This window comes from Meriones unguiculatus, chromosome 11 (assembly GCF_030254825.1).
Source record: "Meriones unguiculatus strain TT.TT164.6M chromosome 11, Bangor_MerUng_6.1, whole genome shotgun sequence".
NCBI lineage: Eukaryota > Metazoa > Chordata > Mammalia > Rodentia > Muridae > Meriones > Meriones unguiculatus.
The window spans coordinates 73,548,260-73,560,719 of record NC_083359.1 but is presented as its reverse complement, the minus strand read 5'-3'; the positions used below and the strand labels follow the sequence as shown (position 1 = coordinate 73,560,719).

The following is a 12,460-nucleotide window of genomic DNA, read 5'->3' as shown; positions in this document are numbered from 1 at the left end:
GTAGTCCTTTATGTTTCCAAGTTATAAAAACTCGTTTGCTTCTGGTTTATGCTTCTTCGTTTTTTTTTTTTAAAGATTTATTTTTATTTATGTTTGAATGAGATGGGGGGAGGGGGAGAGAGAGAGAGAGAGAGCGAGAGAGAGCCATGTGCACAGGATGGCCTGCTGAGGTCAGAAGGAGTTGAATCCTCTCGAGCCAGAGCCAGAGGCAGTTGTGAGCTACACAGTATGGGTACTAGGAAGGGAACTCTGGTCTTCTGCAAGAATAAATATCTTTGAGAGCCCACACTGCTACAGGTGTGTAGTTTTAATCAAGAGCTCTTTGACCGCCTGCCTTCCCAGAAGCCATGTCCACTGCTCACAGTAGAATGGCACAAAGTTCTTATCCTTAGCTTGAAGGACAGTCATTCCACAGTTGTTCTTCCCCCCGCCCCCCAAAAAAGCTGATTTCCTACAAGAAGCATCACAAGAATTAATTTTATTCATTAAAGCCAGGCTAGAGAAAGGGAAAGAGGAGCTGAGCTTTTCTCTGCTTTTCAGTTTTTACACACTGAAGCCGTCATCTCCTGTGGGCTAAACATTATCAGAAATGATAGATGATGTCTATACAATACTACCCTGTAGCACTTCTGAGGAATGTCCAGGTATTAGACCTCCAAACATCTGCTACTAGAGGAAGTATTTAAAAAAAAAAAAAAGTGTGTAAATGAATTGAATCTAGGCGAGACGAGGCCTTTTTGTGACTGGTCATTTTATCCTTCCCACAGAGCCTTGGGTCACGCAGGCCACTGAATCAAGCTTAGCTGTATGAAGCCCAGTCCAAGGGTAGGCCTGTGACAGTAGAGACCAGGGTTGGCGTGCCTCATGTCCGCTTTTTCTACTTTCTACCTGTCTCTCTAACTCACTTGGAAAATCCCACACACGTGTCCTCTTGTGGAAGGCCTGCTGCTATTATATTTCTGTGAGATACCTCTGTCCAACTATTATTTACAGAGGTATGAGTTCTCCCATTAAGAAAACAGAAGCCAAAATCCATGTGTCTTTGGAGCTAATGGCATATTGTTGATTGTCATGATACCAAATGGATGGGAGTGGAGGGGTAAGCATGGTCTGTGATGTTAACAGGAAGATTTGACTTCCAGATACCATCATGTCAAATGTATTTCATCTCTCCGTGTATTTTTAGCATTCAAATTGAAATGTGAAGAGGTGTTAACAGCAGCTCAAGGACACCAAAGCTTCAAGATTAGAAATCACTTTTAAGTTTTCATCCCCCCTTCCCCTCCCATGGGCTCTTGCATTAACACTCATTATGGGGGAATGCAGCAGATGTGCAAACAGACTGATTGTGTGTGTGTGTGTGTGTGTGTGTGTGTGTTATAGAGTTTAGATGCTTGCTCTTTCTTCAACAGAAGAAAGGAAATTTTGGAGGTTGCCTTGTCTGTTTTCCCTTTTTAATCAAAAGTACAAAAGGAGCCACTTCGGTCTGGTCTATTAATAATGAAACCATATCCCTCTCCTAACTGCTGGCTTCATAGCCTCTGTGTGCCCATTGCAATCAGAATTTGATTTCTTTCCAGTGCTGCAAGCCTCGTGTGGGCCTTCATGTCCGTATTCTTTCTGGCTTCGGTTTCTTTATGGGGTTTATCATTTCTTTAATTCTTTTTTTTTAGATGTGTTTTTCTTCACAAGGAAATTTGTCTCGAATATTTTGGCATTTCTACCCGAAATGAAAAGTTCTTCTCATAATTAGTGGGAGGTAAAGTTACCTATAACATTAAGTAATCAGAAATTTTCAACTGTAGTCTTTTTGTTTAAACAAAGGGGTCACTTACCTTTGATTTTCCTCAAAAATAGAATTCTTCTTGTTTTACACATTTTAAAACTCCCTCATAAAAATTGAATTAGATTCATAGGTTTGCTGATGTATTTTATGAAAAGTGGGGAATGGTCTATAAAGATGGCCTTGAATTAGGTTAGATCGTGGTGTTGCGGTTTCCACGTTTTGAGGCCATTACACATGATAGGTAGGCTACCAACCATTTGGGGAGAATTATACACAAAGCCCTGAGTGATTAATTTGGCTCTGTGTTTTCTGAGACTCCTGATGGTCCTACCTCATAGATTATTTAGCTTAAAAACAAGTCAGCCTATGAGTTTGTCTTAGAAGTGTCCATCAAACTTCAAAGAGACACTTCAGTTCAGTTCTCACACTGTGATCTGCAGCTTCAAGCAACAACATGCTGTTAATAACGATATGTGGAAACGTGGACCCTACCTGCTGGTCTGCAGCGTGAGCCTCGCATCTGAGTGCTGTGGCTTCAGAGACAGAAATGAATAGGCCAGATGGGGGTTGGGAAAGAACTCAAGCAAAGCTAGAGGCAAGATGGAAGCTGAAAGGAAGCTAGTGTTTTTATGTGAAAGTACAAACCAAAGCAGGGTTTTCCTGAGCAGGTGATTCCAGCAGTCTTAAGGGAGACATTTTTGAAAGTCTGCTCAGAAGGAAGTTGAATTCAAGTTGAGGGAGAGAATCCTAGAGATGAAACCTATTATGCAGTTCAAAGGTGTTTTAATGATGGTTCCTTAGTTGTGGTCTGGTCTCAACCCCAGCTCTTCTCTATACTCACTTTCTGAAAGTTGAGTCAGGTTCCTGTGAGGTGAACGCCCTGGTGTCCTATATTTAATCTGCAGAAGACAGACCACATTGTTGCAAAACTGGTCTAATTGCCTCCCTCACTGATCATTTCCATTCTGTGGGGGCAGAGGGGAATATCGTATCTCATCTTCTTTCCACTGTGTGCTTGGAACCTACCCCTCACAGCCTACTACCGAAGAGTTTTACATTAACACCTGCTAATGAAGTGACTGAATGATTGGACAAGTGCTGTGACATAGTCAAAACGTTTCCTCTGCGATCCACGCGTGACTAACTTGATGACTTAAAGATCTGCCCCTCAGATCACTCCATTCCTACCGAAGAGGTGAACTTACTGAAATATATTTCTAACACGCTCGTAAAACTTGAAAATGTCACCTTTAAAGTCAAAATAGGGCTCCAAGCTATGTACTGTAGGGCATTTCAGGGATGGACTGTACCCTGACTGATGGTGGAGAGAGAGTGCCTACAGAGTGACGGTGCTTACTAACGCGGAATTAGCTGGATGTGGTGGCTCTTGCCCACAGTCCCAGCTTCTTGAGAGACTAAATCAGGAAAATCACTTGAGCCCAGGAGTTCAAGAAACCTTCCCCTCTCTCTCACTTCTTTCCCCTCCCCTTTCTCTCCTCCCTGTGTAATATCACATGATATATACTAAATATATATCTAACTAAACTGAAACTTCCTACGGAATCACTTGAATTGAATACAAATTGTATCCAATGTACTTGTCCACCTGAGCCTCGCTCCAATACTTGAATAGCCGAGACCTCCTTTTAGAAAGCGTCTTGCATGTTTTGTCTTTGTGAGCCTGTGGCAGCATGTCCATTTTCATATAGCTTTAACTCTTTACGTCCACGAACACTTTTCATGTAAGCAGAGCTTTTAAGAACGAGAAGCACCAGGAAGTGCTTCTGAGGGCCAGAAAGTTAATTCCTGTCAGCTTCTTACATTACAGACGTCTCTTCTCACCTGGGGTTTCGGCTTCCTTGGTTTCAGTTACTTGAGGTCAAAGGTGATACTAATATTCTTGACTCATTCCAAAGAGAATTGCACATTCACATGAGTTTCACTGCAGTGTAATGGTTCTGTTTTTATTAGTCATTACCACTGTTCTCTTACACTGCCTAATTTGTAAAGTAACTTTTGTCACAAATATGTACATAAGGAAAAACAGTATATGCAGCGCCGGCACTGCTTTGTTTTCATCTATTGAGGGTCTTGAAACAGTCACCCCTGGCCTGGAGCGAGGCTTCAGTCTTTGTAATAAACGACACAAGAAGCATGACATTTCAAATGTGAGGTTAGAATGAAAAACACAATGAAACAAAACAAAAAAACCCAAGGTGACTGGGGAAGGGTGGTAAGGGGTGGTACCGCTGAGCCAAGGAAGGGGTTGATACTGGCCTGAGAAGGTGCTGACGGAAGCCAGAAACCACCCCAGCACCGGCAGGGAGAGGGACAGCAGGAACCCTTAGCTGCTGTGGGCTGGGGATGATTTTTCAGTTCCTCACTCCTGTCCACAGAGACCAATCTCATCTCTTGTTTCTGTGATGGTTCTTCAGAAACCAGATGAGGTAGGCAAAGGGATAAGCCTGCTACCATTCTGATATTTCTCGTTGAAAGCCCTCCTGGGCAGGCCAGGCCTTCTCCGGGCTCCTCAAATCACCAGCAGTGCTGGCCTCTTCCTGCCCCGACCCTTCTGAAGCGAGTGTACAAACATGCTCTGTCTTTCCCCAGCCCTGTTCTTAGTTCAGCTGCTCCTCACGTCTGCATGCAGTCACTGTGTTTTCAGACTGGTCAGTTTCTACCAAGTCTTTAATGCCCCACAGCAATATCACTTCCTCTGTCTAGTTGTTGCTGCACCCAGCCAGAAATTGGATCTGCTCTTTTGAGTCTCACATTGCCATAGATTCTGCCACAGCCCTTATTGTGTGTGTGTGTGTGTGTGTGTGTGTGTGTGTGTGTGTGTGTGTGTTTTATTGGCAGCTCTTCCCCCTTTAGGCTCCCGAGAAATAGTTGTTTCAAAGACGTTACTACTAAGTAATAGACTAGCCTGTGTTAGTGTGCACAGCCATAGACCCGGATTTCATATAGCCTTAAAAAGATGAAAATGGGTTAACGTAAGATCCCCTGGTTCATGAAGGATCAGTGATGAGAGAATAATACTCTGAGGGATTGTGTGCAGGTAGCATATGTTACAGTCATAGTATTGCTGCAGTTATTGTTTGCTGTATTGTTGGGAAAGTACCCTTTGCTGAGGTTTTTATAGCTTAAATGATCAGATCTCTGTATCTAAAGATGTCCTTTACATTCTAGCAAGGGCCTAGGGCCCATTAGTCCTGTTGAAAGCTTGCAGCTATGTTTAGGTTAGCACCATTGGTGAGACCTGACAGGCTCAATTGTTCAGAGCAGGAATGGTGGTTTGTGGGTGCTGGTGAAGGTTGACCAAAGAATGGTGCTTTCTTGGTTCTGCCAGGAGCTTGAGGAAGTAAGTGTTAGGTTGATAAGGGGTGGGGGAGGGTGGGAGGGATGGATAAAGAGGTATTTCAACAGGAACAGCTCCGAAATTGTAGCACCTCATTTTACAGCACCTCATTTTACAGGACTGCGATGGCTGAATAAGACTAATTGTAAACACAGCAAAAAGCAAACCAAAGTCTCTGAGTACAGTGAATACAGCAAACCCTGAGAGTCTGGGTGGCTACCTTCAGTGTGGCAGGGAAGGTGATCTCACTTCACCCAGAGTGAAGGTTAGCTCTGAGTGATTTAGAATAATGAGGGTTAGCTCCGAGCGGTTTATTCATAAGCAGTCCTTACGCCTGTATGAGAGACCAGTAGGCACACAAAGGCCATGCCAGGAATTAGGCCTCTACCTGAACGGTGTGTTTTTCTCCATTGTCTTCCTACATTTTTGGCTCAGTCCTTAAAACGGTGAGCAAGTGGGCTGAGCAGAAAGGAAACACAAGTCTAATTCTTGACTCAAGCTGGCTCCAGATACATAACCTAGTCCTTGGTCCAGTCTGAGAAGGAAGGTGAAAGATGGCCTGCAGGGAGGGATGGCAGCGAGGCACCATGCTCTTCACTTATTCTGGAAGTTTTGAGATTCCAGAACATCAGCAAATTTGCGAAGCACCTTGGATGCCCGCACGGAGGTTCTCACATCCTTGAGTAAATGCATAGTGCTCTTTACATCTCTTTGAAAATGCCTCTGAGCCAGTGTGTGCTGTGTGAGGCGTGCCTTCCTAGGTTGCTTTCTGAGCAGGGATCAAGAGGGGATGGCCACACTGTACTTCCTTCTTCACCACGGCGTTTGGGAGTTTGGAAGCCAGGGATTGGGCTGTGTAATGCTGGCCACCCACCTCCAGGAAGCAATTCAAGATACGAGTCTCCCTTTCTCTTCTCGTAGGTGCACACACTGTGACCAACAGCAGCAGCAGCAAGGTGGATTTCCTTTGTGCTTGAAGAGAGAGAGAGAATAAACATGTCCCTGTGTCTGTAGAGATGATTTGCAGTTCAGCCCGGCTGAAGCTGACCGAATGAGACTATGGGCTGTGCCTCTGCCAAGCATGTTGCTACTGTTCAAAATGAAGAGGAAGCCCAGAAAGGGAAGAACTACCAGAACGGAGATGTGTTTGGCGGTGAGTGCTCACACACTTTTCCTCTCGGCCTGTCAGGTCCAGGCCTTTCCCTTTGCCGACCGTGAGCAGCTGGACTGACTCATGTCTTCTGCTGTTGGGTCAGGGAGATGATGAGGCTTAAGCGAAATCGGGACAGGCCTCTCTTGTTGTCCAGTTATGTCATTTGTACCCAGGGAGGCTTGGGGAGGATGACAGGGGTTTCATACACAGGTAACCGGTCAAATCGACTTCAAGAACCAGCGGCGTTTAAATAGGGATGCCAGGCAATGACATGTGTGGCCTGGTGGGTGACAACTGAAAACACAAGCCAGAAGTGGCGTGAGTAGAGATTATAAATGACAAGATGGATGTGTTTCAGGGTTAACAGAGTAATTTCATATTTAAAAATGCAATAAAGAATAATTTTAGTGTACCTAGTGCAAAGGTCACATAAATTGTGGGTTCATGGCCTCTTCTGTAAGCCCAAAGAATTTAAAAAAAAAAAAGATAAATAAATAAATAGATAGATAAATAAATAAATAATAAAAAAGGGCAGGCTTTTTTACACAAAGTTGTTTTACATAAAAACTGAAATGTTTCAGGCGCTCTCCCCACTCTGGGTCTTCATTTCTTGGGTAATCAGTAGGGTAGGGTGCTATTTGCCCGTCAGCCAGCCTGTGGCTTCCATTGAATCACAGACGCTCACCCAGGGTGAGGGACACGCACCACACCTAGGTCGCGGTGTGGCATTTCCTGCCCGGCCACTGACTGGATTTTGAGCCGCTTGACCTCGGGCTCGTCCTTTGAAAGATCGGTTTCTGCTTCAATGGCGGTGTATGTTTGTACACAGTTCTAGTCGGTACAGGGCACATTCTGTTGAATGACTTCAACAGTACTAGCCACTAACTGAAAATATAAATGAAAAAAAAAAACACCTCTATTTATAAAAATACAGTTTCCTCTCTTACCGGATAAAGAATCTCACCAAGAAATGTCTCATCCCCCAGTTGCTCTCAAACAACGCTGTCACTTGGACGGTGTCTAGCTGTGTGTGGATGTGTGTGCGCAGGCGCTCAGGTAAGTACACCACGGTGGAGAAGTCCTCCAGCACCGCCCACCTTGGGTTTTCCGAGACAGGGTTTCACTTGCTGGGCAAGAAGCCCCAGGGACCCAGCCTGTCTCCACCTCTCCACTGCTGGGCTTACCAGCACATGCCACCGAGCCTGGCTTTCTTGGTGTGAGTTCTGGGGAACAGACACAGGTCTTTGTCATATAGAGCAGCTCTCAGCTGACTGAGCCACCTCCTGAGGCCTGGCATTTGACCCATCAGAATGATTGTTCCTGTAAATGCACTCTTGTGAACGGAAGTTATGTTCCTGTAACAAATTTACCGGGTAGTGGTGACTACCTGGAGGATTTAGAAGTGTAGGGGAAAATAATGGCCATTTGAGCATCTTTATAAAGCCAGGAACCAGCTCACCAAAACCTCGACTACTGGAAAAACAGCTAATTAGAACTAGAATCATTATTGTAAGCCCCTCAAATACTTTGCTTCTAAGAGAAAATGCTCCGCCATCAAGGTTTTGTTTAAACCAGCCTCTGTGTGATGTTCTGTCATGATCATTTTTATAATGGAGCTGCTTCGGACGGAGCTGACACCATATGTCAATACCGGGAGGCATTTGCATTCATTTTCCTGTTGAATTTTCACAACAATCCTGTGAAATATGTGCTGTCTCAATTTGCATATGTAGAAGCTGAATCACAAAAGCTGGCTGCTTCAAAGCCGCCCAGCTAGTCAGTGTCCGCATCTACACAGCTCAGGCCCCTGCTCACCTCTTCAGCCTACGCTCCTGTTGCAGTATACGGTTTAAGGCCTTTTGCAAAGCGTCGTGGAAATTACAGCAGGAAATACTGCACAGCTCTTACTGTCTTCGACTTTGTGAGAGGACAAGGAGGTGTGGTGAGGGAAAGTAAACTGAATACCAGAAGATACCTATCATGGTAAGATGCAGGGGATTTGGACAAACTTTAAAGTCAGAATCAGAATGAATTCTTTTCTTTTTCCTTCATATGGATGGATAAATGGATGGATGGATAGATAGACAGATAGACAGACAGACAGATAGATAGATGGATAGATGGATGGATGGACAGATTTAGATATAGATATAAATATCACAAAAGCTGGCTGCTTTATGTGTGTATATATATATATGGAGGGAAAATATATATAATTTATATATTATATAATTTATATAAAATAATATATCTAATTGACATCCTGAGGGAAATGGCAGGCTTCTCATGGATATCAACCAGCCATGACATATCAAGTTGCAGTGAGACTAGGCACCTCCTGTACTGTTATTGTACAGTAAACGACTTCTAACCTAGCATCGCAACACAGTGTCTATATGTTGTCTGTCACTCTTTGGTGCATCTCAGGGGTCTGTCTGAGCTCTACTGTCCAAGGTGGCTCTGAGGCTCTGCTGCCGACCACTCTTCACACATAGCTGACAAACTTTTCAAATGGTGGCACTCATCCATATGTGAGGAAGGTAAGGCCACCGTTTCTACCGCCTTCATCTCATCAAATCCTTTTATCAAAGGTAAACTGTTGCCTGAACTGTTGGGAAGGTCTGCAGAAAGCTTCCCTTTCTTGTCATCCCGGTTTTTCTCGTTTTATTTTCTTTTAAATAAATCACATATTTGTTGATAGGCTTTGGGCAGGAAGTGAATGATCTTTAGGGGACCCAAGTTTCCAGAGGGCCAAGGAGCAGGATGCAGAGGGCATGCCCAGAGGTCAAGTTGAACACTGACCATCCCAGCCTCACGTAATAACTAAACTGGCTCTAATTGCTGTTCAGTTTGGTATAAGAAGCACCTGATGTTTTATACCACCCTTTTAAGGAGAGGTGCATAGCTTATTGTAGTAAACTGTTTTTGGATTAGTATTGTAAGACCAAGCAACGGGCATGCATCCAAGAACCTGCTTTCTGTCCTTTCCAGGGACTTAGTTATACTCTCATTCTTGGTGGTACATAATTTGGGAACAAGGTGAGAGAGACAGATAGACAGACAGTGAGAGAGACACAGAAAAAGAGAGAGATGGAGAGATGATCTTACAGGGATCTGCTACCTGTCTAAACTTTGTAGGGACTCATTTCTTGGGGCAATGGTAAAGATTAAGTGACAATGTATTTAGAGATACAAATCAGTAGGAGGCAAAGTGATAATTCATTGTGTAGCTCTCATAATTTTGATTGCACCAAGTGAGGATTCATTAAGGACACTTTGCTCATAAGATAATTACAGAGAGGAGGACGTGCCTCTGCATGGTGCTGTGGCCATTGGCCACGTCTGACTGTGGAGGATGGATGATGTGAGTGGTCCTGAGGTACTCTTACATTTCGTACTAAATGAAGAGCAAAAATGGAAATCCAGTCAAAAAGTGGGCAAATGAGATACACATGCTTTTTTAAAATGTGTCACTGGTCTTCTTTACGTGGAATATCTTTTTTTTTCTTTTAAAAAAGACACTAATATAGGAAGAGGAACTATTGGGAAACAGGAAGGAACATTGAGAGTTGAGGGCTGGAATAAATGGAAGAGCTAAGTATAATTGAAATACTTTATACAAAAAAAAACACCATAAGACCCATTCTTTCATATAATTAGTACACATTAATAATAATAAAAAGAAACACAGGTGTGCAGTGTATGAAAGAAAACACGGTCAACATCATTAGCCATCAAGGAAATACAAGCCAAAACTACATTGTGATTCGGTACCACACCAGACAAGGAGAAAAGAACGGCAAATGCTGTCAAGGATGGAGACAGTGGAGGGAACCCTTATAACCCTGTTGTTGATAATGTAGATTAGACCAGCCATTATGGAAATGGCATGGGGGGTTTCTTTAAAAAAAAAAAAGCCTGAAAACAGAACTACTGTATGACCCAGCTCTTCCGCTGCTGTGTATATCACCCAGAAGAATGGACATGCCTGCTGGCCATGTTTATGTGGTACTACTGATGATAGCCATGCTGTGTAATCAGCCAAGGTACCCGTAAGTGAAGGAATAAGTAAAGAAAAGACGCTCTGCATAGGCAATGGAGTTTTGTTTGGTTATAAAGAACAAAATGAGGCTGTTTGCAGAAAAATGAATGGAACGTGAGATCTTCGTGTTAAACAAAATAAGCCATTTGCACAAGTGCTGTATGTTTTCTCTCCTATGTGAAATTTTGGGGCAGGATACTTAAATGTAAAAAGGGGACTGAAATCCATGAGGGACTGAAAAAGGTAAAAGAGAAGGAAGGGTAAGAAAGGTAACCGAGGTTGCCACTAAATTACTTTAGAGACCTATGCATGGAAATGCCACAGTAAAACCTGTTACCATGCATAATTTCTATTTACCAATAAGAAACTCACCAACCAACAAACGAAAAGCCTTTACCTCAAAATGTGAAGAATGTATCCCAGTGTAGTCTTAGAAGATACTATAATGTTTCAAAAAAAGAGCTCAGAAGATTTTGCAAGGCTGTAAGCCCACACAGGCTTCATGAATTATAAAAATATGACACGCTGGCCAAGAGTTTTAACTGCATGCTTTTGTAATGAAAGGGCAGCCCACTTGATTACGAAAGCCTTTGAGAATCGGAGCTCTTCAGCTTGAGGGAGGTCGTTTCTAGAGACCTTGAAGATGCTAAATTAATTCAGCATTTCTAAAAACTGCTTCTTCCATACCGAGCAGCCAGCCAGTGACAGTGGAGTTTCTCCAGTGCTAGGCATCATATTATTAAGCCCATGACATATTTTATCTTACTTCATCTTCAGAATGGCCTGCAAGAAAACAGAGCCTGTAGCGTGCCAGGCTATACTACCCAGTAATAAAACACAGATGCACGCGCGCATACACGCATACTCAATGCTTTCCTCAGTGTCCATTGCAGAGAAGGTGTTCAGGACCTTCTTTCATTTTCTTCTGTGAATGTTTTCTAGTCTGTTCTGATGCACAGTTATTTGGGAGGAGAGCCGGGGTACCGTGTACAGGTGTCTGGTGTAGCATAATTCTGGCTTACCAACAGGAGCTTGGTTCCATCTCCACCACTGCTAGCATTGCCTTTGAAAAGAACCTTAACCCTGACTGTGCCCATTCTGTAATATGGAGAGAATCACGGCACCTATCACGTGGAAGTGTGTGTAGCGAGAGTAGGTGAGGCAGGGCCTGACGCACCAGTAGCTCTCAAACACTAGTTGTCACTGAATGCCCTTGTTTCAGCTGATTGACTCTGCCGTTTTACTCGCGCCCCCTTGGCTACCGCTAAACACACAGCATTGTACTTTGCTAGTTGGAAGCTTTCTGTGAAAAAGGAAGTCAAGAAATGCTCCATAAGCTCATATATGTATATGAGCTCATATATACATATATGTTCATGAGCGTGTGTGTGTATGTATATACACATATATATACATATACATACATACATATATATGCATATACATATATATACACACACATATATATACACACAAATGTGTGTGTGTGTGTGTGTGTGTGTGTGTGTGTATCCTCAAATGCTAATTTTTCTTGAGTCCGCTCCCTTGGTATTGGATATGGAGATAAATGAAAGTAGGATCATATACTGCTCAGTGTTCCAGGCAGCCTGACTACAAGAGGAAGAAGCCTCTGACTTGGCAGAGCCCTGGGAGTCCCAGCAGTTTCCTTCAGTCACTCAGCGGCCCCTGCAGGACTCCTGTGTTTCCTTAGCCGCTTGGACCCCTCTGGCTAAAGCAAAGTGAGCTCGGCTCCGTGAAGACAGTAGCAAAGCGGCGGGAGCTTCTGGCTTCCTTCAGTGAAACACACGGGGAGCCGGAGCTGCAGGCGAAGGCTCGCTCGGCACTGGGGGAAAGCTCTGTGAAAGTGAGTCATCAGCAAGAGTGGAAGCGGGAGAGTCTCTTTACCCTTAGCAATTCACAGTGTTTCCTTCCCAGATGACATCAAAGAGTTTGAAACTGACTTCTTCCTGGAATCCTGGCTGGTGTGACATAAGGATGTCTCACAGGCGTCTGCCTGGCAGTGTCCCTGTAGCATCGGAGCATCGGCCCACCTGCCTGATGGGACTCACTTCTGATGTTCCTCTGTAGAGACCCACATCTGGGGCTCGAGTGTGGCTGCTG

The 12,460-nt window shown here is 43.8% G+C and overlaps 1 protein-coding gene across 1 annotated transcript in view; it reads left to right on the top strand.

Moving 5' to 3' along the window:
• C11H1orf21 (chromosome 11 C1orf21 homolog) overlaps positions 1-12,460 on the top strand; it is a 194,291-nt gene that overhangs the window by 77,929 nt on the left and 103,902 nt on the right. The window contains exon 2 of the mRNA XM_060364451.1: positions 6,066-6,297. Coding sequence (XP_060220434.1) covers positions 6,204-6,297 — 94 coding nt within the window. The 5' untranslated portion in view covers positions 6,066-6,203. The remainder of the gene's footprint in view (positions 1-6,065; positions 6,298-12,460) is intronic.